Source organism: Hydra vulgaris, chromosome 11 (assembly GCF_038396675.1).
Source record: "Hydra vulgaris chromosome 11, alternate assembly HydraT2T_AEP".
NCBI lineage: Eukaryota > Metazoa > Cnidaria > Hydrozoa > Anthoathecata > Hydridae > Hydra > Hydra vulgaris.
Window position 1 is genome coordinate 33,173,171 of NC_088930.1, and position 24,330 is coordinate 33,197,500.

General features: G+C 24.9%; 1 protein-coding gene across 2 annotated transcripts in view; it reads right to left on the bottom strand.

The window, feature by feature from the left end:
- LOC105848813 (limb region 1 protein homolog) overlaps positions 1-24,330 on the bottom strand; it is a 66,054-nt gene that overhangs the window by 32,837 nt on the left and 8,887 nt on the right. For both annotated transcript variants that reach the window (XM_065810827.1, XM_065810826.1), the window contains exons 2-8: positions 23,758-23,839; positions 19,548-19,578; positions 19,278-19,417; positions 19,027-19,130; positions 15,969-16,098; positions 7,332-7,400; positions 6,974-7,038 (exon numbers count right to left, since the gene is read on the bottom strand). In XM_065810827.1, the coding sequence (XP_065666899.1) occupies positions 6,974-7,038; positions 7,332-7,400; positions 15,969-16,098; positions 19,027-19,130; positions 19,278-19,417; positions 19,548-19,578; positions 23,758-23,839 (621 nt within the window). The remainder of the gene's footprint in view (positions 1-6,973; positions 7,039-7,331; positions 7,401-15,968; positions 16,099-19,026; positions 19,131-19,277; positions 19,418-19,547; positions 19,579-23,757; positions 23,840-24,330) is intronic.

Genomic DNA, 24,330 nt, shown 5'->3' on the forward strand with positions numbered 1-24,330 from the left:
TGTAGGAAAGCTGATGATGTTGAAGATATAATGACAGGACAATTGTATGTTGATTTGCTTTCTAAAAATTTATGTGAATCCACTAAGTAATAGAATTTAGATTGTAACTTTTTTTTCCAACAAGACAATAACCTTAAACACACCAGTAGCCTCCCCCCTCCCCAACCACCAATTCCTCAAACAAAGTAAAGTTATCATCCTCAAATGCTCACCTCAAAGCCCAGATCTTAACCCATTGAAAATTTATGGGCAATTTTAAAATCTAAAATAACTCCTTTAAAACAAACAAATAGAAAAAATTTTCCATGAGATTTTTAGTGAAACTTGGAATTCAATTGGTGCTGATGTCACGTCAAACCTTGTAAAAAGTATGCCAAGATGTTTAGTAGGAGTCATAAAAGCAAGATGTGATGCAATAAAATACTAAAATGAAAATCAGACATGATATTCTTGCATTTTCAATAATAGTTATTGAAAAAATATTATACTTTAGATTAAAAACTTTCATGTTTCTTGCTTTTGTCACATTTGTTAAAGATAGCTTTAACTTTAAAGTTAAAGATAACTGTTAAACTGTTAAAGATAGCTTTAATTTCATTTGATAACAACTGTTAAAGATAGCGTTAAAGATAACAACATTTGATAACAACTGTTAAAGATAGCTTTAATTTCATTTGATAAAGTTACTTACTTAAAGTTACTTTTGCAATGAATTTAAAAGAGTTAAATAAATATATATATATTTTTTTTGTGGAATCAAACTAAAAAAAAACATTAAATTATTGAAGTTATGTAGATTCTGACATAAATACATAAATAATTTTGATTTTATTGTTCAAGTTTCGATTTTATCAACAATGTTACTTAATTTGTTAACTAAATATTGTCAATGACTCTCTCTCTCTCTTTATATATATATATATATATATATATATATATATATATATATATATATATATATATATATATATATATATATATATATATATATATATATATATATATATATATATATATATATATACATATATATATATATACATATATATATATATATATATATATATATATATATATATATATATATATATATATATATATATATATATATATATATATATATATATATATATATATATATACTTTAACACAAAAATTTATCATTATATAAATATTGCATCATTAGTGACATAACATGCAAACATAAATTTGACTTTGAATATATATATATATATATATATATATATATATATATATATATATATATATATATATATATATATATACATATATATCAGGCGTGGCCACAACTTTTTTGATAAGGGCCAAATTTAGCTTTTCAACTGTTAAATGGGGCCGGAGATTTTTAATAATATAGTTTTTTAAAAAAATTTTATTTAAAAATATTGATTTGCAAATGAATAACACTCAAACACACATATTTACTAGCTAACAACATATGCTGGTCACAAGGCTATTAGGTATAATACAAATTATAGTTTATAGGTAATCACGAACCTGCCTTTTTTTCACAATATTTTTAATGTCAATAGGCAACTGACTGGTTGCGATTCCTAATGTATTCTGCAAGTTAGTATCTGTCAGTACAGATCTTGTTTTGGATTTTGCAAATTTCATACGAGAAAAAACACTTTCACACAAATATGTGCTTCCAAACAAGACACCCATCATTTTTGCATTGTTGACTAAGTTGGTGTACTTATTTTGGTCAAGATTTTTGTAAAATAATAATAAATTTTGTTTATTATATGCTTCTCTCAAAGCATCGCTGCATTGAAGATCAATTAATTCCATTTGGGATTTATCTGGTACAGTTTCAATATCAGCAGAGAATGGCACTGTGAACAATCGGATTTTGTCTGCATGATTCTTAACATCTGCAAACCTTTTTGAAAATCTTGTTTTCAATTCAGCAATACAGGTAACAAATTTTGCTGTGTTTCCAGGATTCAGCTCACCCAAAGTTGGAAAATGAGTGAAATTTCCCGTTCTTAACTGCTGCTCCCACAAAGTTAATTTCAACTGAAAAGCTAGAATGTTGTACATTTTTTAATTGATCTTTTCCTTGGAGTTCTTTGTTAAATATATTGTAATGTTGGGTCAAGTCTACTAGAAATGCAAATTTTTCAATAAACTCTTTTTCTTCTAGCTCTGGTGGATAATCTTTGTTGATAATTTTGAAAAAATCCAACATATTTTGTCTCAAATCATAAGTTCTTTTCAGCATATTACCTCTAGAAAGCCATCTCACCTTAGTATAATAAAGCAGACCACCATATTCAGAGTCATTTTCAGCAAGAAAAGCCTCAAATTGCCTACTTCGTCATGCACTGGACTTAATGCTGTTTATTGCTTTAACTACTACAGACATTACATTTTCCACATCCATAGTCTTTGCTGTTAAATTTTGCTGATGAATAATACAATGCAGCTTAATTAATGACAAGTTGTTTTCTGCTATTTCATTTTCCAGTCTGGAAACAACACCCATTTTTTTTCCAATCATTGAGCTGCCACCATCTGATGTAATTGAAATTAATCTGTTGTAAGTCAAATTCAACTTTTTTATAACTTTCTTCATGGAAAGATAAATGTCTTCTCCTGTTGTTCTGCCTTGCATAAGATTCTGCATTGTCAAGTAGCTCTTCAGTACCAAGAAAATCATTATCAATACCACAAATAAAAATAGCTAATTGAGCAGTTTGTGATATATCAGTTGATTCATCAATAGCTGTTGAATAATACTGAAATGCTTTTATTTTTTCAGTCAATGACAAACTCAGATCATCAGCAATATCACATGTTCTTCGTGTAATTGTTTGTCTTGAGAGGGAGATATTATTTAAAATTTTCAATTTTTCAGGACAAATGTTTTTGAACACAATTTCAAGAGATTCCTTAATAATTTCCCCATCACTGAATGGTTTATAACTTTTAGCTAAAAGAAGACTCACTTCATAACTTGCAATAGCAGCATTTTCTGTTTCAGTGTTGCCCCTTTTTAACAAATCTTGTTGTCCAAATAACTTATTTTTCAATTTAATTGATTTTTCTTTCCGCACCATGTTGACAAACTGATTATAAGTTTTTGAATGTTTTGTATCAAAGTGCCTCCTTAAATTACATTCTTTGCACACTGAAACCGATTCATTACATATTAAACATACTAGCACTGAATTACATTCAACAAAAAAGTATTTAGTTTGCCATTCATCATTAAATAAACGAATTCCTTGTCGATTTTTCGTTGTTTTGATTTTGAAGATGCCATTTACAATTAAAAAACGCAAATGGTAATTGCCGACAGTGCCCGAAATTAATCCTGCAATTAATTGCCGGCAGAATTTTTTTAATATATTTTTAATTATTTTAAGCGATTGTTTTTTTACAAAAAATATTTTAAAATTTATTAATTTATAAATTTAAATATTATATAATTTATTAATATTATATATGTTTATAGTTTTTTTTATTATCTTTACAATTAACTGACGGGCCGGATAAAAGGTTGGCCGGAGTAGGCCCGCGGACCTTATTGTGGCCACCCCTGATATATATAAGTATATATATATATATATATATATATATATATATATATATATATATATATATATATATATATATATATATATATATATATATATATATATATATATATATATAAATTATTAAAAAACACTTATCTAACTTTTTTCTTCAACTTTAAGTTTCACCATTGCTGGATCATCAGGAAGAGAACTCTTCCTGATAATCCAGCAATGGATTATCAGGAAGAGTTCTCTTCCTGATGATCCAGCAATGGTGAAAAAATTAGATAAGTGTTTTTTACTAATTTATTATTACTCTGTTCTTTAAGAGCATTGAGCACTCTATTTGTAAAATACACTAACATAATATATATATATATATATATATATATATATATATATATATATATATATATATATATATATATATATACCCTAACACAAAAATCGCTATATAAATATTGCGTCATTAGTAACATAACATAAATTTGACTTAAAAATATGCATATATTTATGAAGAGATCATTTTCAAAACGCGATAAATCCAAATTTTGGGTTTTGAGAAAATTGATCTTTTTTCCTACATAGTGAAATTATATATTTTGAAATTATTAATTATTAATTTAGTTAAATATGTGTTTTATTAATAAGACTACGATGACTACTGAAATCAAGCTTGATAAAATCAATATTTATTTTCAGTCGTTACTTTTGTTTTATTTCAAAACGCTGTATACCCAAATATTTCTTATTAACAAAACACTTTATATCCATTTTAAATTACTTCTTTAATAAATATTGTGTTATGTATTCCAAGGTCTACTTGCAAAACATGGATTTTCTTATATTTATCATATTGATTTCATAATATTGTTATTTGATATTATTTAATTTAAATAATTATTTTAATTTAAAACAACTCAAATAGGTAACTATAAAAGCGTATTTATGACTCTTGTCATAAACTAGCTTTTTTGATTTAATAAAAGAAAATTAATTAAAACAGAAAAAACAATAGTTTATGCTGGAAAAAAAAGTTTGTCTAGTTAAATATTTATACAACAAATAATGCACACTAAAAGAATTCACAGCTAAAAAATATAAATGAATGTTATGAACTGTCTTACAAAACAAAGGAGATGAAAAACATTGACTTTTTTAGCAAGCTTAACACAGTTCTTCAATTCCAAATATTTTGGTCGGAAATTGTTCTATTTCTTCTCTTTTTTAACGAGACTGTGTAACTTGGGCTCAAAATAATAACTGCATGCAAGCACTTCTAGTTTGTCAGAATAAATATGGAGTTTTTTTGCTTCACTAATTTTGTGTTTTTGACAAACTTTTTCACTTCTGATTTGAAGTCAAGTGCTGACCAGTCTTGCCCATAAACCATGACTTTTCCATGTCGGCTAAGTATGTTTATGTATTCATTAGGCTCCGGAGTTTTAATTTTTTTTAAATCAACTCGACCAAACACACAATCTGCTGGCAGATATGAGTGCTCATGTTCTGAAAACGTATGTGTAATATGCAGTTTCTTGAAACATTGCTTTCTTAGAGCAAGAAGCATACATGCCATATTTGTTTTTGCTCTGCCCATAGCATGAATCAGAAAAAAGCCAAAGTGATGAAACATCCAAACACTTATCCATCAGATCATTTTTTAATATATTTGTACAGTTGAACAGGTCATATTTGAATCTTTTTAATTCTCACACTCCAGCCACGTAAAATAAAAATATATTGTTAACAGACTGAGATTTATTACCCGTATGAATAACAATACCTAGAGCATATAAATAAAGCTGCCGAGAATACTAGGCTTCTCCTATTGATAATTTTGGTAGTACAAGATTCTCCATCATATCAAAGCAGATAGTTGTCTCATTTGGGTGGATAACATTAGACAAATTGTAAAATTTTCTTGCTTTCTTTCGGTGAAGAATGAAAATTGCAGTTTTTCTTTTCTTTCGGTCATCAGTAATACTTTGGTTTTTTATAGCCAACTTGAACGATAGACATGTAGAACATATATCTGTTGCTGGGTATCCAAATGCTAAATTGTAATGGTTTAAAAATATCCCATAATAATAATGGTAGCCCACATTTTGAGCAATATTTGTACTACTTTTATCCACAAAAAAAAGTTGGAACATGCATTTTCCTGTCTCCTCCTCTATTTTCAGGTCTGGTTGCTCAATGCTCATATCACTGTCTTGCAATTCTTATAACTCTATCAGGATTTATGGCTAGATAATATAAATAAATAAAATATTGACTTTTGTCAATAAAACATTTTTTCAACAAATATGCATGCATGATTAATACAAATTATTTTGAATTAAAAGTAATTGTAAACTTACACAATACAGAACAAAATGAAGCTTGGCAAACTTGTAGTTTGTATCCTTCGATGCATAAAAAGTACTCAATACTTATAGTTCTAAATTTTTTTGTTAATTATTTTTCACTTCGGTTATTTTAATACTGACTATATTAAGCATTGATAGCATAGATGCATCCTGTGACACTTTGTTGATATTACAATAGATTTCTGAATGACATTTAAATATTTGGGGTGTAATATCCCAAGCCTGAAATAAATTTGTCATAAATTTAAAGATTATTATAACATAATCTTATAACAATAAGCTCAATAAAATCAAATAAACCTTGCAAAAGCCTGCAATGTGATTACACGATATAGAAAGAATTTTTCCTCCACTTGAATGTCGAAATAACTTTCTCATTTCTTTTGCTGAGCGTTGTTTTTTTCTTTTTTTAGGACTTTAACACTAAAACAACACTTTCATCCAAACAATCATAGTCTGCCATTTTCAAGTTTTACTTTGAGTTGTTTATTGCGTTTGCACAAAATTATCTTTCTACACGCTTCAATTGGTAAAAAAAAAAACAGCGTTTTGAAAATAAAATCATTTTTTAACTAAAAATAAATAATAATATTGAATTCTTTGAAAATAGTTGCTAACATGACTTAAAAGCATTTGCTTTTTTATAATAATGGGCAGTTAACACAACTTTTTCGAAAATGTCTCTTAACGCATTTTGAAAATAAGCTCTTCATAAATATATATATATATATATATATATATATATATATATATATATATATATATATATATATTTATATTTATATATATATATATGTATATATATATACATGTATATATATATATATATATATATATATATATATATATATATACATATATATATATACATATATATATATATATATATATATATATATATATATATATATATATATATATATGTATATATATATATACATATATATATATATACATATATATATATATATATATATATATATATATATATATATATATATATATATATACATTATTTTAAAGTTTATATTAGCTAGAATATATGCACAATACCTTTGGCACTATGATATATGTACCTAGTACAGTGAATAGTTTTGTGAAGCCCAATGGTGTACATACTAAAAACAGATTATAAATCATTATCATTATCTTTCCCCTTCTCCTTCTTATTAAAGTAGTTGTCATCATCATCATCATCATCATCATCATCATCATCATCATCATCATCATCATCATCATCATCATCATCATCATCATCATCATCATCATCATCATCATCATCATCATCATCATCATCATCATCATTATCATCATCATCATCATTACTATCAGCAGCAAAATCAACATTACTACCACCATCCTCATAATTATTTAATATATTTAAAGATAGCATTTAAAAATAGAAACTTACTCAATAAAACCAATGCACCAAAAAGTGAAATAAATGAATACATCAGTGGTAAAGGAGGAATCCACATCTCTAAAAAAGCTTAATTAAAAAAATTGCGATTCTGCTATTACTATTACTTTCTACTATAGTTCTACTATTTTTATATTTTAATATGTGAAATATGTTATAATATATGAAAAGCATTTATATATATATATATATATATATATATATATATATATATATATATATATATATATATATATATATATATATATATATATATATATATATATATATATGTATATATATATATATATTAGGGTGGGGCATAAAACACCAAAGTCAATAAAAAAAATACCATAATAATTTTTCTGGTTCCTTTTGATATGTGTATTAAAAAAATGTAATTTTTTTTTTTTTATGGGTACCCCTATGGTCGGTCCCAGCAGTCCGAAAATTAGAAAATTTATTATTTTTGTAAATAATAAGGGGGGCATGGTCACTTACAAATATTTTAAAGATATCTCAAGGGTTATTTTTGTAGCCTGATATATCTATTTTTAGATTATGTTTTGTTTTATTGCAAAAGATGATGGAAATGATCAGCCCTACCCATTTAAATACATGATGTTTATATTTGGGAGGTGGGGGGGGGCGTATATATTTTTTCCTACGTATTTTAAATAAAAAATATTTTTACATTTGCATTTATTTTTTAAAGAAAGATTATTTTCAAGTTTTCAACCAAGATTTTTTTTCTGTTGTCTGAAATTTTAGACGATGATCTGCAACAACTAATAAATTAGCTTGGCTATCTTTTCTGAAAGTTTAAATGAAGTCTAGACCAAGTTTAATAGCACGTTCTGCACTATCATTTACAACAAGAAGACCAGTGACATAATTTTTAAATCTAATATAACCCAAAAATTTTTCCCAGTTTGATGAACTGATTTTAAGCCATTCTGTCTCATGTAATGTCATTTTTAATAAATCAAATAAAAACCAGCTTTCAGGACCAATAAAATCTTCAATATTTTTTTTTTTTTTTTTTCATTGTCAGTAAAAATTTTGGAATTTAGTTTCCCCATCTTATAACTGGTGGGCTTTGGTGTTTGAGCTAATTTAAGAGCTAATTTTTGTAGCTGATCTACAGATAAACATTTATCAGCAAGACACATAACCACAAATCTTTCATTTAAATACCAATTGTGCTTTTTAAGTGATTTCAGTACTGCTTCTGCTGGTTTAAAACTGAATTCAGAATATTGTATCATTTCATTAATAGCTTTTAGATTTAAAGAAGGTGCTATGGCAGGGATAGGAGCTTTAATAAACCATGGAGCATAAAATAGTGCTGTAAATGAAGCAATTTCATTAATAAACTTTCCCTCTTGCAATGATATTATGTTAGGACATAAGTTAATGAATTGTGGCTGAAGAAGATCATATCTTAAATAATAAACTCCCTCTGACATTAACCTGGCATGAACTGCTAATTGTTTAAAATACTGGTAGTCATGTCTTAGAAATATATCATTATCTAGGCAAATTTGAAGGAATGTTAATGATTCAGAAGCCTAAATTAAAAAAAACTTTATTATTAGAACTTATAATTAAACACATTAATCTAAATAAGACAAATAAACCAACCTGCTTTTCCACAAAAGATACAATTTTTTTTTCTGAGTCAAATCTCTTTAGGTTTATTTATTTATCTTATTATTACTATTATCTTATTATTTAGGTTTATTTATTTATCTTCTTTTCAAGAATCGATTTCCAATTACCCCTCAGCCTATCAAATAACTAAGTCTTTGGTCCACTTGTTTTACCACCAGTAAGAACATTTGAAAAGTCCTAATATATATTTATTTCAAATCATTTAAATAAATTTTATTAATAAAGCATTTAATTCATCAAGAAATATTCATAGTTAAATATATAAATAAATATAAAAATATTGTATGATTTTTTCAATATTTACCTTTATATGTAATTCATAAACGTGATGACGACAAGCCATCCAAATTAAAGCTTTTACTCTCCACTGCTCAATTAGAGTACAGACTCCTTTTAACCAACCAGTATTTGTAACTGTGGTGTCAAAGGACAGACAATCAACATAGTCAAATAGCTCTCAGTCTTGTAAAGTTTTTTTGATTACTTTCCCAGGAGACTCAGCAGTGCCATCTTTCACAATTAAAATACCCAAAAGTTGGGATTCTGAGAGATCTGGTGAACTGATTAGTACAGCTACTCTTTCAACTTTTTCTTTACCAAGTTCTTTCATTTTAACATAATTTTTCAAAATTATGTTAAAATGAAAGTAAGACTCTTACCCTCAAAATGCACAGTAAGACTCTTACCCTTTGCCAATGTAATAAAGTTGTCATTAATATTACAGGCAGTTTTTCTTATACTTAATTTTTTCTACCTCAAAATACTTCGTTTAGAAATAGAAAAATCATCTGTCGTTCCAGAACTATTATTTATAAGAGAAGCAAGAGTTGCACTCAGTGCAGTCGAACTTATTCCATATCGTGATGCTGTTGGAGCTAAAGCTTTTCCTATATTTTTTGGAATAATAAGAGGAACAACATTAGATTTTCTAATTTTTCTAGATGGCTGTAGATACTCTTCATCTTGGTTATCATCTAAAGTATTCAAAATTTTTGTTGTGTTTTCATATTTCTCATTAACTAACTCTTTCTGTTTTCTTACGGACTCTTTTGTTCTTTGATTTTTTATTTTCACTTCTCTTTTTGTTTTGTCTTTTACAAACTTTTGTGAAATTTTATCATTACCTAACATTTTCTGAACACGCGCTTCTTTCTGGTTGTTAAGAAAATCTGCATCTTCTGTTCTAGTTTTTATATCTTTAGTTTTATCTTTCATAATAATACCTTCACATATCTTTTGACTTACATCAAATACCTCCTCTAGCATTCTTGAAAACTGTTCTCTTTTTAAAACTAAATTTGTACTTAAACGGTTCCTGTGTTTGTTTAAATCTTTTCTCTTCTTTTCCAAGTCAACAATCTTGTCTCTAAAACAAATGTAGAAGAATGCATTAAAATTAATGTAATTTATTATAAATATATAAAATTGTATGACTTTATAATTGTTACTTATATAACATAAATTTGAAATTGGATTAAACTAAATATTAAAGTTATTTTAATTTTATAAAAACCTGATATGCTTGTCAGTATCAATAGAAGGAATTCCTGCTTTTTGCCATATTTTCTTCACCTCATAAACAACAATTTTGGAGACAACTGCCTATTTCAGCACATTGTGCAGTAAAGAAATCACCAAGAGGGCATGAAGCTATACTAACTGAGGAAATGTTTGGAAAATCAGCCCTTAGTATAAGATCTCTGTAATGGTAATACTGCAATGCAGTTTTTTTAGTTGGCTATTGTGTATTAGCTATTGTTCCAATTCTTTTTCCAACAAGACAAGTTTCACGATGAGATATTTTTCCAAAAATATTGCCTGTTGACATTATTTTTATTTACACTAAGACAAAAATTTTAAAAATTACTGATTTTTTTAACTTAACCCTCCCCCCCCCAACCTCCCGAATATAAACATCTTGTATTTAAATGGGTAGGGCTGACCATTTCCATCATTTTTTGCAATAAAACAAAACATAATCTAAAAAAAGATATATCAGGCTACAAAAATAACCCTTAAGATATCTTTAAATTATTTGTAAGTGACCCTGCCCCCCTTATTATTAACAAAAATAATAAATTTTCTAATTTTCGGACTGCTGGGACCAACCATAGGGGTACCCATAAAAAAAAAAAAATTACATTTTTTTAATACACATATCAAAAGGAACCAGAAAAACTATTATGGTATTTTTTTTTTATTGACTTTGGTGTTTTATGCCCCACCCTAATATATATATATATATATATATATATATATATATATATATATATATATATATATATATATATATATATATATATATATATATATATATATATATATATATATATATATATATATATATAGGGCTCGAAATAACAAACTTTTTGTACCGGACAATTTGTCCGATAAATACTCAAGTTTGCCGGACATGTCTGATGAAAATTAAAGAAGTGCGATTCCTGACCACGCATAAAATATTTTGTTTTTACAACTTGACCACGCAATTTGTTTTGACAGCTCTAGGCCTTTCAAAATGCGCTGAAAATAAAAAGAAAATTTGTAAGATAAATTATCTAAAAATAAAATCTTAAAGAAAAAGAAAAAATCTAAGTTAAAAAATAAAATTAGAAAAGGGAAATATATCTATATTACATTTTTCAAAAATTACTATACTATGCGAAATGCTTTGTAAATTATTAAATACATAAACTATTATGTAAATATATTAAATACATAAATTATGTAATTATTAAATACATAATAAAATATATAATAAAAATGTATAATAAAAATACAAAATTATTAAATACATAAATTATTAAGTTTACTGATTACTTTATTAAATAAAGTAACAAATTAATTATGTTTACAATAAACCCATTTTATTTAAATTATCAAAGAATATTATGCGTAGTTACATTTACATAAATACCGGACAACTTAATTCAAAAAAATTGATGCCTTAGCGTCTTTTAAAAAATGAATTAACTCAAAAAAATGGCGAATTTTATTAACATAGCTGTGTGTTCAACTTTTGTTTTGAATAAAAAATAAAAAGTTCAAAAATAAAGTTTATATACAATTTGATTGAATTTTATGAATTTATTATTAATTTTGGAACAACTAAAATGATTAGAAAATAAATGCACATAAAATATGGGTCAGACAAAATGACCGATAGATGTCATTTTTTACCGGACAAGTGCCGGATAATGTCCAATGTATAGCGCTGATTTCGAGCCCTGTATATATATATATATATATATATATATATATATATATATATATATATATATATATATATATATATATATATATATATATATATATATATATATATATATATATATATATATATATATATATATATATATATATATATATATATATATATATATATATATATATATGAATGCACTCAGCATTTCCAAGTGCAACTGCTTTTGTCACTAAAAAACATTTACAAAATTGATGGTAAAATATCAGTAACTGTTACAGAGCTTTTAAATTAAATGAATTACTAAAAATTTAATTAAAATTGACAAAAAAACAACAATTAAAACTTAATAATTGCTAAGCCAAAGAAAAAGTCTTTTTTTGGCTTAGCAATTATTTTTTTCTTTGCATTGATTTAACTAATTGTTAAATTAAATCTTTGTTTTGATCTAATTAAATTGTAAGTTCTAAAAATATTTTTATCATCAACAAAAAAAACTGATATCAAAAAGTAGGAAAAATATTTGTCAATATATAATACCTTGCTTCAGTTCATACATCAACTGACTAAGTAGGTAGAATATGCAAAAAGTGCCGCTAGATTGACTAAGGGTTTGCAATGGGGCTTTAATAACATAAGTAGCTCTATCATGACATATGCGCAACAAATTTCTCCTGGTATTTTGGTGTTTTTAGAAATTTTAAGTTTTATTTTTATTTTTTCTTCCTTTTGTTTGTTATAGTATATACTATATGTTATTTATATAATTTAGATATTATAATATATCTATAGTATATTGTATGTATATTGTATGTACCAATCTTCTTTTTCATTACACTTTGTTTTTTTTCATCTTTTTTCGAAAAAGTTGTATGGAATAAAGTAACCAAAAAAGGTTGACAAATGTATTTATATACAGATAATTCGGTTTGAATTATCAAATGTTCAACTAATGGAATTCTGGTTAAGTCAAACTTTGGCTGATATGAGATATTAGTTTAAGTTTAATATTAGTTTAAGGCAATTTTTAATGCTAAAGTATATATATTAAATTTATACCATTATACTAATGTTTCAACAAAAGAAGTTACAGATTGTATTAGTACATTGTTGTAGTAGATTGTAGTACAGTCAAAAGAAAACATTTAAATATGTTTAGCGATACAATGACTTCTTTATTATTTAGTAATAAAACTGACTCTAAAAGGTATCAGTCTTTTGTTTAGGAATTCATTCAACTATGAAATAATTGTTTTTTAATGGTTTTATCATGATTTATTTTTTAACAGTTGTATTATAGCATTATTTTCTAGCATTATTTTTATTACTTATTTGATAATGAACTATTTTATTCAGATCTAAATACAACAAAAAAATAAAGAAAATATTAGGCTAAAGTTATTTATGTTTTATATGGAATGACTTCTTGTTCTATAAAAGTGTTAATTAAGTCCATATCTTTAATTATATGTATATGTGTGTATATAATATTCAAAAAAGAAAAAAAAGTAACAATATTAATAATCCGCAAAAAAAAAATTCAATCCAAAACTACTATAAAATACTTAAAATGTCCAAAAAAACATACCAAAGTAGTATTTATTTATTAATGGTATAATTTTATTGATACTGATAGTATGAATTTATTGATACCGATGAAATATAACAGCAAGCATAAGCAGAGGTAACTGTTTAAATCAAACATTTTGAGACATTTTATAAATTAGCAATTTTAGCAAGATTTAGCAAATAAACTAATTACTTAGTCAAGAACAGAAAAAACATTTTAAACGCACTAATCACCTTTTAATGTATAGCAAATTTTGGCTGATTAGACAATAATAAATCAATTTTCATTATATTCTAAAACACTGGTTTCCAATTTATCATCAAAACATTTAACAATGGCACTACTCTTTCCTTATAGAAATAAAAAAAAAGTAAAAAAGCAAAAGCATTACACAATATTTTCAACACAATAAAAATGACTTATGATATTGACAAAATTAATCTATAATTTAATAATTAGCCATCAGTATAGTAATGCAAAACTAACCATATAGATGACAAACAGTTATTTTGTCATATAATCTTAGATTAGTTTTTGTTCAAATAAAAAAAGAAACTTGATAAACCTGTTTTGACAATTACTTATTTCAAAACTATGCTACTATGTCAAGAACTTATCCATGCATGTAATTAATTTACTTAAACTACCTAGTGCGTTTCCATAAGGATGTCTGGATATTTGTAAAAGGTGTGACAAGCATCCCTTAGAAAACGTTTATGCTTTTACGCCTACACAATTTTTTGTTAATTAAAAAATTTAGCATGTTCTAAACTTTTTTTTGTCAATGTTAAAGTTAAAGGTGTATTAAAAAATTATTTGTTCTAATATATCGGATTCACAAATAGCTCATACAACAAACTGAAAAATAAAGAGGCTTGAATAAAATTTATTTTACATTAAATATAATTTATATTTCATATAATATATCATATTAAAAATTGTTAAACATTGTACAAGTAAAAATTTTATTGAAAAAACTTTTTTATCTATAATGTAAAATTAATGTTTTAATCATAATTTTATTTTAATTTATGATTAAGTAATTAATTTGATTAAATTAACTATTTGATCATAAATTTACACTTAAAAGTGTTAAAAAATTATAAAAAATCAGCTGGCTGACTGTTAAAATCTTAATTTTTTAGTCAATAATTATTCTTATTCAGAGACTAAAATTACTTGTTTTTAATCTTTATCTGCTTCTGTTTATATCACTTGTATATACTTAAACTATAATTCACTTGTATACATATATTTACTACATTTGTAGTATATATATGTGTATATATTATATGTACACATATATGAATGTGTATATTTAGTATATATATGTGCATACATATAGTATATATGTGTGTATATGTTAGTATATAATATACTAACATATACATACATATATACTATATGTATACACATATATATACTAAATATATACACATATATACACTATATATGTAAACACATACATATACTACATATACACACTTATGTACACCTAAATACTATACTCATATATTGCATTTGTTTTAGCTACCAAAACTCTTTCTTGTTTAAATCTTTTTTTAAATCTTTCTTGTTTAAATCTTTTTAAGTCATGTTCAAAGTGAATGTTTCCTTAAAACATGGTTTCTCATGGTGTTCATTCCAAATAGTTTGGAACATTTTAGGTTTTCTGATTTTATGCACTTTATCAATAGCATTAAAAAATTTTTTTTTTAATAAACTCACTTTTAAACTTGCTTCTGGCAGCGCTTTGTGCATTGTAACACTATATTATACTAAGCTATTATAATATAATTAGATAATAACAGTTATAAATATTATACATTTAACTATCATTACTATGATATTCAAGTATTTAAGTATTCTATCACTTTATTTGCATCACTATGTAATTCTATACACTTATTTTTGTGTATTTGCTAGTAGATAATATCCTGCATTGTTGTTCAAAGGAAAGCTTTCCTTTAGTATAAGCCTACTTTTTATTTATATATTTTATTTTCAAATAAAAATTTGGTTAATATAAAAGCTTCTGTAACAGTTCATTTTTTTTGTTTGTTTTTTTGTATATTAAAAAGAAATTTGACATATAACTTACAAATCTCTTATAAGAAATATAGTTAAAAAGGGTGAAGTACAATGAAGAAATGCTGGTGGTAGATTTGCATTAACAAGGAAATAAAAACTTTTAAAAACCTACCAGAAAGACTAGAAATCCAGCTCATTTCTTTATTCATAAAATAGGCAGTAAAAACCCAAACAAGTGTTGAAGCCAAAACAAGCAATAATAAAAGTACAACAAACGTCTCATGAACACGAGCACGAATTCCCTGAAACAGCATTTGTAAATGGTAAATTTATATATTTTTTATGTTAATTCATCTGCCCAAAAGCAAGAAGGCCACTACAGTCAAGGAGGCTACTTTAATTGTGGTTACAACCCTCTCTAAACTCAATAACTCCAAAACACAAACCTTGACGAACAAGGCCGCTTTTGTGATCAAGGTACGTGTTTTTGTTTTAATTCTGTTTTTAAAAAATAGAATTTTTTTTTAGAAATAAAAAATAGAAAAACAACAAGAATTCTGCTTCAGTGTTTTTCTGAGGAATACACCTCATTACTATTTTAATAAAAAACATGTATGCATATGATGTATCAAACTATTAGCATTGGCTTAATTAGCAACTTTTTGCAAAAAAATAGACTTTTTTTTAAATAGATTTACCGATTTTTTTTTAAGCAGATCCATAAATAGCTTTCAGATTTTTTACCTGTGTTATGAAAATAATTATATGTTAAATAAATTAAACTCTATACATTACTGAGGGAGTTTTAGGTAGCAGCTCTACATTTACATTTTTTGACCACATAATTACGAATAAGAGATTTATAGAAGTACTATAGATTTATAAAAATAGAGAATGGAATCAGAAGTAAAAAAATGATAAACACAATGAAGAAAAAAGGCAGACTTTAGCATCACTTTGATATGTCAAGCTTCTATCTAGTGCACAATAAACCATTCTGATATAATGTATATAAAGTCAGGTGTAGAGCAAGAGGAATGAAACCAATTGATTGTGAGAGAGTAAGTTACTTGATTCAGGATGAGATATTATAAGTTTGACTAAAGATCCAAGTTTGATTCCAAGATCTTGCTAACAATAGTAAGAAGACTAGTAAGGCAGTGGGCCTTAAGATAAAGAAGGAATGCAAAGTGGGTTAACTATTTTCTGCTTACCCTTAAAACATATATACATACATATGATGTATGTGTGTATGTTTATTTTACCAAAGGATTATCGTTTTTAAAAAAATTATAGCACGCAGGTTTTATATTGGAAGAAAAATAATTATTGGCACAAAAATTTCATTTTGTAGTATTTTTTGAATTTTTGTCGGAAAAAAATAAAAGTTAAAGTCTAAAATTATATTTATATATAAATCACATAAGATATTTACATATGTAACACATAAAATATATATGTAACCCATGAGTTTTGATTAATTGAACAAAATTGAATAATTTATAGCAACATGTGCATTGTAAAACAACATTGGACAATTTCTCAAAGAAACTTAGTTGTGGATTTGGCAATTAATGGTAACACCTAAAGAGAAATTAATAAGCAGACTGGAATCCCTTATTGAACAGTCGGCACCATTATAAAAAAGTATAATTTGAAATGGACTACAACTGATATAGAAGGAAGAGGCCATAAAAGATACACATCTGCTGCCATTGATAGAAACATTAGCTTACAAGTCAAGCAAAACAGATTTGAAGCTGCTCAAAAGATTGCAGACAAAGTTAAAAACAACCACAAATCAAACTATCCGAAAAAGAATTCGAGAGCAAGGATTTATTGAATATGTCGCAAAAAATCCTATTCGACTCTAAGACATACAAAATAAAGATTATTATTTGCAAAAAAGTATGTTGACAAGACTATTGAGCACTGGAAGAAAGTAATTTGGAGAGATGAATCCAAATTTAACCTGATCTAATCGGATGGACAGCAAAAAGTTTGGCAAAAACAAGGCAAAACATACAAATGAGTTGCATGAAAGAAACAGTAAAACACGGTGGTCGAAATGTCATGGTGTGGGGATCGATGGCATGGCAAGGAGCTGGCTAATTGACTATTATTAAATCAACAATGAATGCCAATTTGTATATAGACATTTTTAAGCAAAATTTGAAGCCCTCTATTTTGTTTTTCAACAAAACAATGATCCAAAACATTCTGCCAAAGCAACAGATTTTGCCATAGCAACAGATCTACCATAGCAAGATTTTTCTATGTAATATGAACTTATATTTGACAATTTTTGAATACAATGTTTCAATATAATGCTATTTTCAAATAATTGATAGTTTTTCCCTTAAAAACAAAAATTAACTACCGTTTTTTAATCAGTTTATATGAATTTTCAAAAAAAAAAAATTTTTGCCATTTATTTTTTTGCCTACTGCATATATATATATATATATACATATATATATATATATATATATATATATATATATATATATATATATATATATATATATATATATATATATATATATATATATATATATATATATATATATATATATATATATATATTTGAAAGATGACATCTTGTATGAGAGTATATTATATATTATTTTTAAACATCAAGAAATACAGTTTCTCTCAATACAAATAATATTATTATGTAAGAAATTTTCGCTGGGTTATGGATACCAGCATCATCAGCTTGTAAAATATATTGTTAAAAATTATTGTAATATTTTACAAGCTGATGATGCTGGTATCCATAACCCAGCAAAAATTTCTTATATAATAATATTATTTGTATTGAGAGAAACTGTATTTCTTGATGTTTTAAAATAATATATAATATACTCTCATACAAGATGTCATCTTTCAAATATATATATATATATATATATATATATATATATATATATATATATATATATATATATATATAATATATATATATATATATATATATATATATATATATATATATATATATATATATATATATATACATATATATATATATACATATATATATACATATATATATACATATATATATATATATATACATATATATAAATATATATATATATACATATATATATATATATATATATATATATATATATATATATATATATATATATATATATATATATATATATATTTAAAGAAACCAAGAAATTATTAAGTCAAAAAATTTTCTTTTCATATTTTACCTTCTTTGATCCAGAAAACCCTTCTGATTCAGTAAAAAACCAAGCAAATGGCATTGCTAAAAACATAGCGATATATGTCCCCAAAAAGATTTGGTTCCACAATGCTTAAAACAAATTTTTTTATTATAGTATTATACAAATGCATATAATATCAATTTTTTACTTTCTGTTTTCTCAAAGGCAACAAAAAATAGATTTACATACATACATACATACATACATACATACATACAATTCTATTTTTAACTTACCATGTATTAAAGACTCATTTAACCAAATTACATAGTAGCTATTAGGGTAGTATAAAAGAATTTCATTGCTGAATATTGAAAAGGGAAGCAACAGAACTGCACCAATAGAAACAGCCATTGTAAAGCAACATAGCCAAACCCTAGAGTAATAAACATCTTTAAAATAAGTAAAAAGTCAATGCCAATATTTTTTATATATTTTTATTATATTTTTTATATAAATAAGAAACAATAAAATGTTTAATAATCTAAGTAATTAAAAATACATACGCGACTCTACACACAAAATCATCTTCATACTCTAAAACAAAATTCTATGATGTTTTAAGGATGAAGCAAAAAATGTTTTGCAGTTATACAGCTTTATAAATATTAAATGTTTTATCAACATATTGTTTAATAAGATAATAATTTTTATTAATTTAATAACATATTAATTTAATAAAAGCAATTTAGGTAAATTAATAACTATAATCAATGTTCTTTCAAAATTCTTTTAAATTCATTGATTTAGTTACATAATTTAATGGTAGATAAATTAACAAAACCAAAATTAATTAACAACACCCTTCTTCAAAAGACTTTGACATTATACTTATATCAGAAACTAAAAAAAAACAAGATTTTTAAAATAAAAAAACTTAAATGTTTTGATTATAGTGCACCACTAGTAGGACTGGATATCTTAGATCCTTTTTGATGGATATCTTGAATCTTTTGGATGGATTACTTAGTACAGACAATTGTAAAAAACCAAATCTTATAACAATTTTTTTCTTTTTCTTTTTTTGCCACCAAAAACCAAATGTTGCATTTATCGTAGATTTGCTACCACACATTATCTAAATAACTTTTTCTTAAAAAACCATTGTATTCACTTCTTCAAAAACTTCCATCAAAGATCACCTGATGGATGGATCCAACCAAATTTAAATATCAATTTAAAATGTCACTGCTATTCCTTTTTCTTCTCTGTTTAAAAATGTCAAAAAATGTTTTACTAGAAATCTGTAAAACCACCATAGTGTGTCCAATCTTTAGAAAACTTTTTTAAAAATTTAGTCACAAATTATAAATGTATTTCTATGATAAGCATTGTTTGTAAAGTTATTAAGTTCATCATTGTGAATAACATATTACTTACTAATGAATAAATTCATTTCATCAATACTGATTTTTAAAGTGTAGATCTACATGTAAACAGATTTTGACAACCTTAAATGAATGAACTACTGCTAAAAAAAAAAGAATTTCATTCTGTAGTTTACTCCAAATCAATGTTCCAACTACAGTTGTAAAGTTTTAAGAATGAACAGCTAAACCGAATTAAAACTTATCAAAAAAAATCTTCTCAGTGTAACTGGTAACTTGCATTTAAAAACCATTCTGGTAAAGATTTGAATATCTCAAAGAACTTTCTTAGAACCCATTTTTGTTTTTACTTATGTAAGCATTGTGACTTTCAGTGTTGATGTGATTATGGTATCATGCTGCTTACAGTCAGCAAGTTGTCAAGTCATGCAAGTAAATATAAAAATAATAAACACTTCATCAATACTTTTTAAAGAATGATAATTTTTAACTTGACTACTAAAAAATATGCTTTTATTTAGTCTATGGAAATAACTCTTTAACTTTACATTTATACTTTTTGTTTTCCAATATAAAATTTTTTAATCGCTATTCTTGTATTGCTGGTAAATCTAATTCTTGTGTTAATTTTTAAAACCCTTAAAATCAGTAATAATTCTCAGCTTTTGATTAAAAACGAAGTTCATGCACCAGCTGTTTTCTTATTCCTCAGCAGCCCTCAGAATTAGGATCAGCATTTGGTAATGCCAACCTAACTTCCGACCTGACAGTGTCTGAGGTTGGTATTTTTTTACTGACCTCAGAATTTTAAAACTTTATTTTATTTGCTATTTCAAATAAAGTAAAGCAAAACAATTGTTTTATTATAAATCTAAACAAAATAACTGAATTTAAAACGGAATAAATGAGAACGTTTTGTTTAAATTCTTAACTAATTAAAATAAAAACAACAAAACGAACTTTTTAATTAAATTCTAAATACGAACCTTTATTTAAATAGTAAACAAAACAATTCAAATAAAATCAGAAAAATGAACATTTTATTCAAACTCTAAATAAAATAATTAAAATAAAAACAAAAACACTGACGTCTAAATTAACTTTTAAATAAAATTTTACAAAAAACCAATGGAAAAGCAACCATTTTATTTAAATTCTTAATAAAAAAATTATAGCAAAAATGGCAAAAATGCTTAAATTTCCTCTTTGTCAAGGTCTGTTTCTAGATTTTGTGCCAATTTGATGCCGACCTAGAACAGTTTTAGGTCAGTAATTTTTTGCCGACCTTATATTTCCTAATTCTGAGGGCTGCCTTAGTGTAGATATACAAAAATGAAGCAAAGGTTCATAAATATTTTAATAGAATTGCCTGTAAGAGTTATTATATTCCTTATAAAGACTTATTACTTTCAAAATCAACATTTTAGAATATTGTAGCAAAAAGTTTGAGTTTTTAATGAACTAAAAGATTATACAAAACCTTGAGAATTTTTCATATTTAAAAATACATTTTATATTTATAAAAAGACCTGACACAACCTGTGGCATTTTTTATGAATTTTAAATTTATAAAAAAGTCTGACCTGTCGTGTCAGGCTTTTTTACGAATATAAAATGTGTAATGCGTAAGTTATATAACAATAATAATCCTCATTAAACAATTTTTATACATTTTTGTCGCCATTATTGACATCTTTAAACTAATGTGTTATACTAAATTATTACAACATTAGTTTAATTGAAAAATGCAAAAGTTTATCTACAAATGTAGAAAAGTTTATCTGCCAAAAGGTTTATCTGCCAATGTTATTTAGTCCAAACCAAATGTTTATTTTGTTTCAGTATTTTCAAAATATTATTTATTTATTTTCTCAACATTTTATGCAAACTTTTTTTTTAACTGTAAAAACTAAATGAACAAAAACATATGATTTCTTGAACTTGTTTTGCCATTTTTATAATCAATTTTCTGCATATAGCAATTACTTTCTATTATAAAAAATTGTAAATATCAAAAATAAATTTTCATTCCTTTAGTTTTCAATGGCAATGCGTATGCTCTTAAATGTGGAATTAAATTTTGGGCTGTTTTCTTGAGAATTCCATTATAGAAAACTTTCACTAATGTGGATAAAGATAATTTTAAATGTGTTTAGATTTCATTAATTATAATGACATCTAGACATCTGAGCCAAATTTTAAAGAAAAATGTGGCTGGCTAGTTATTAAAATTGGCTGGCTAGCTCGTTGATCTCAGTTAGCCATTTACAAACCAGCTGATTATGGTTAATAAAAGAGATAAGTTGAAATATTAGAGAGATAATCTGTACATTTTTAACAAGATTATTTGACATCATGATAAAAATCAAAAACAATGCTTATCTAATGAACTGCAAGTTAATAAGCATCTTTAGCCAAATTAGCATCTTTTAATATGGATGAACTCATATCTGATAGAAGTCTTAGTTCCAAGCTGACGTTAGTTTAGTTAATATCGGTATATGCTCCTCAAGTTAGAATAGCAAGCTCGTTTGAGTAGTTTAACTTCATGATCATCAGAACAGGGCTGCAGCATAGACATGACTTTAAGCTTAATACAATGGCCAGTAAATTGTTTTCTGCACTTATTAGATAAGTTTAAGACTCAAACTACTTCAGAAATGAATAAGAAGAGTGTGATCATTAGATTTAAGAGATGTATAAGAGTAAACATTCACAAGAATACAAGAGTAAACAAGGATAATACAAACAGTTTTGTATTATCCTTGGGAGATATAATAAGACTAGGACCATGTCTGAGTGATAAAATGTTAGACTTGCCTTTGTTAATAATATAAATTTGAAATTTTTAAGTCTCTAAAAATTGAAATTTTTAAAAAGTTTCTGAGATAAAACTCAAGTTCTCAGAAGATATTTTAAGATATTTAGTGTTAGAACTAGCGAGATCTCTGGTACTAGAGCCAAATCATTCAGCATGATAAGAATAAATAAATATAAAAATAAAATAATTTATAAAAAAAAGTAATTAAACCATTTACTCAAATACATAGATTAAAAAAAAAATACTAAAAAAAATCCAATTTTTTTTTCATTTAATTTCCTCCTTGGACTTGTGAAAATGGCTGTTTTTGTGATTTTTTTTTATTAAAAAGAATCACAAAAAGAAGTTGAGGTTAAGGAATAAATGGTCCTGGTTGAGCTCAAATTTTTAGGAAATTACTTTTTTAATATTTTTCCCAAATCAGAAAAAAAAGTGAGTGAGGTATTATTGTTTGAGATTGAAACACAAATTGCATTTTGCTTAATAATCTAAAAAAATTCACTACTGTATAATAAAACTTTATAATCATAATTTAAAGGAAAATTTTTTAAAAACATAAGTATAAACCTTCTTCTCGACTCTTTTTCTTTAGATGATTGATAAGCAGGTATGAAGAAAAATATAGGCAAATAAATGTTAACAAAGATATCTGAAACAAGAAAAATAAGTATTTATAATATTTAAGTAGATATTTAATATAAAAATTCTTGAGTTTATTGAATTTGTGACAATATAAGTTACATCATTCAAATAAAAAGTAAAGATTTAAAATTTATAACTATTTGAACTTAATAAAGAATTAAACTTGATTGAATTATATTTAACAGCTTCACAAAATTAAAAAAAACAATTTAATTAATTAAAGAATTAATTAAGTTAATTTCTTAAATTCATTTCTATAAGATTATTTCTGGTCAAACATCTTTTAAAAAGGTTTAATTTTAATTTAAAAAAAATAAAATTTTAGACATCATGAAACTTTAAAGTTCACTTTATTTAACTTTATTAAACAAAAATTATAGTTAACAATTGATTATAAATTATAAAATTACTTTTTAAGATAACAACTTACACAAGTCTTAAGTCATAAATTTTTTTTCTTTTAAAGCTATGTGAATTTTTAAGCACAAACATTTATAA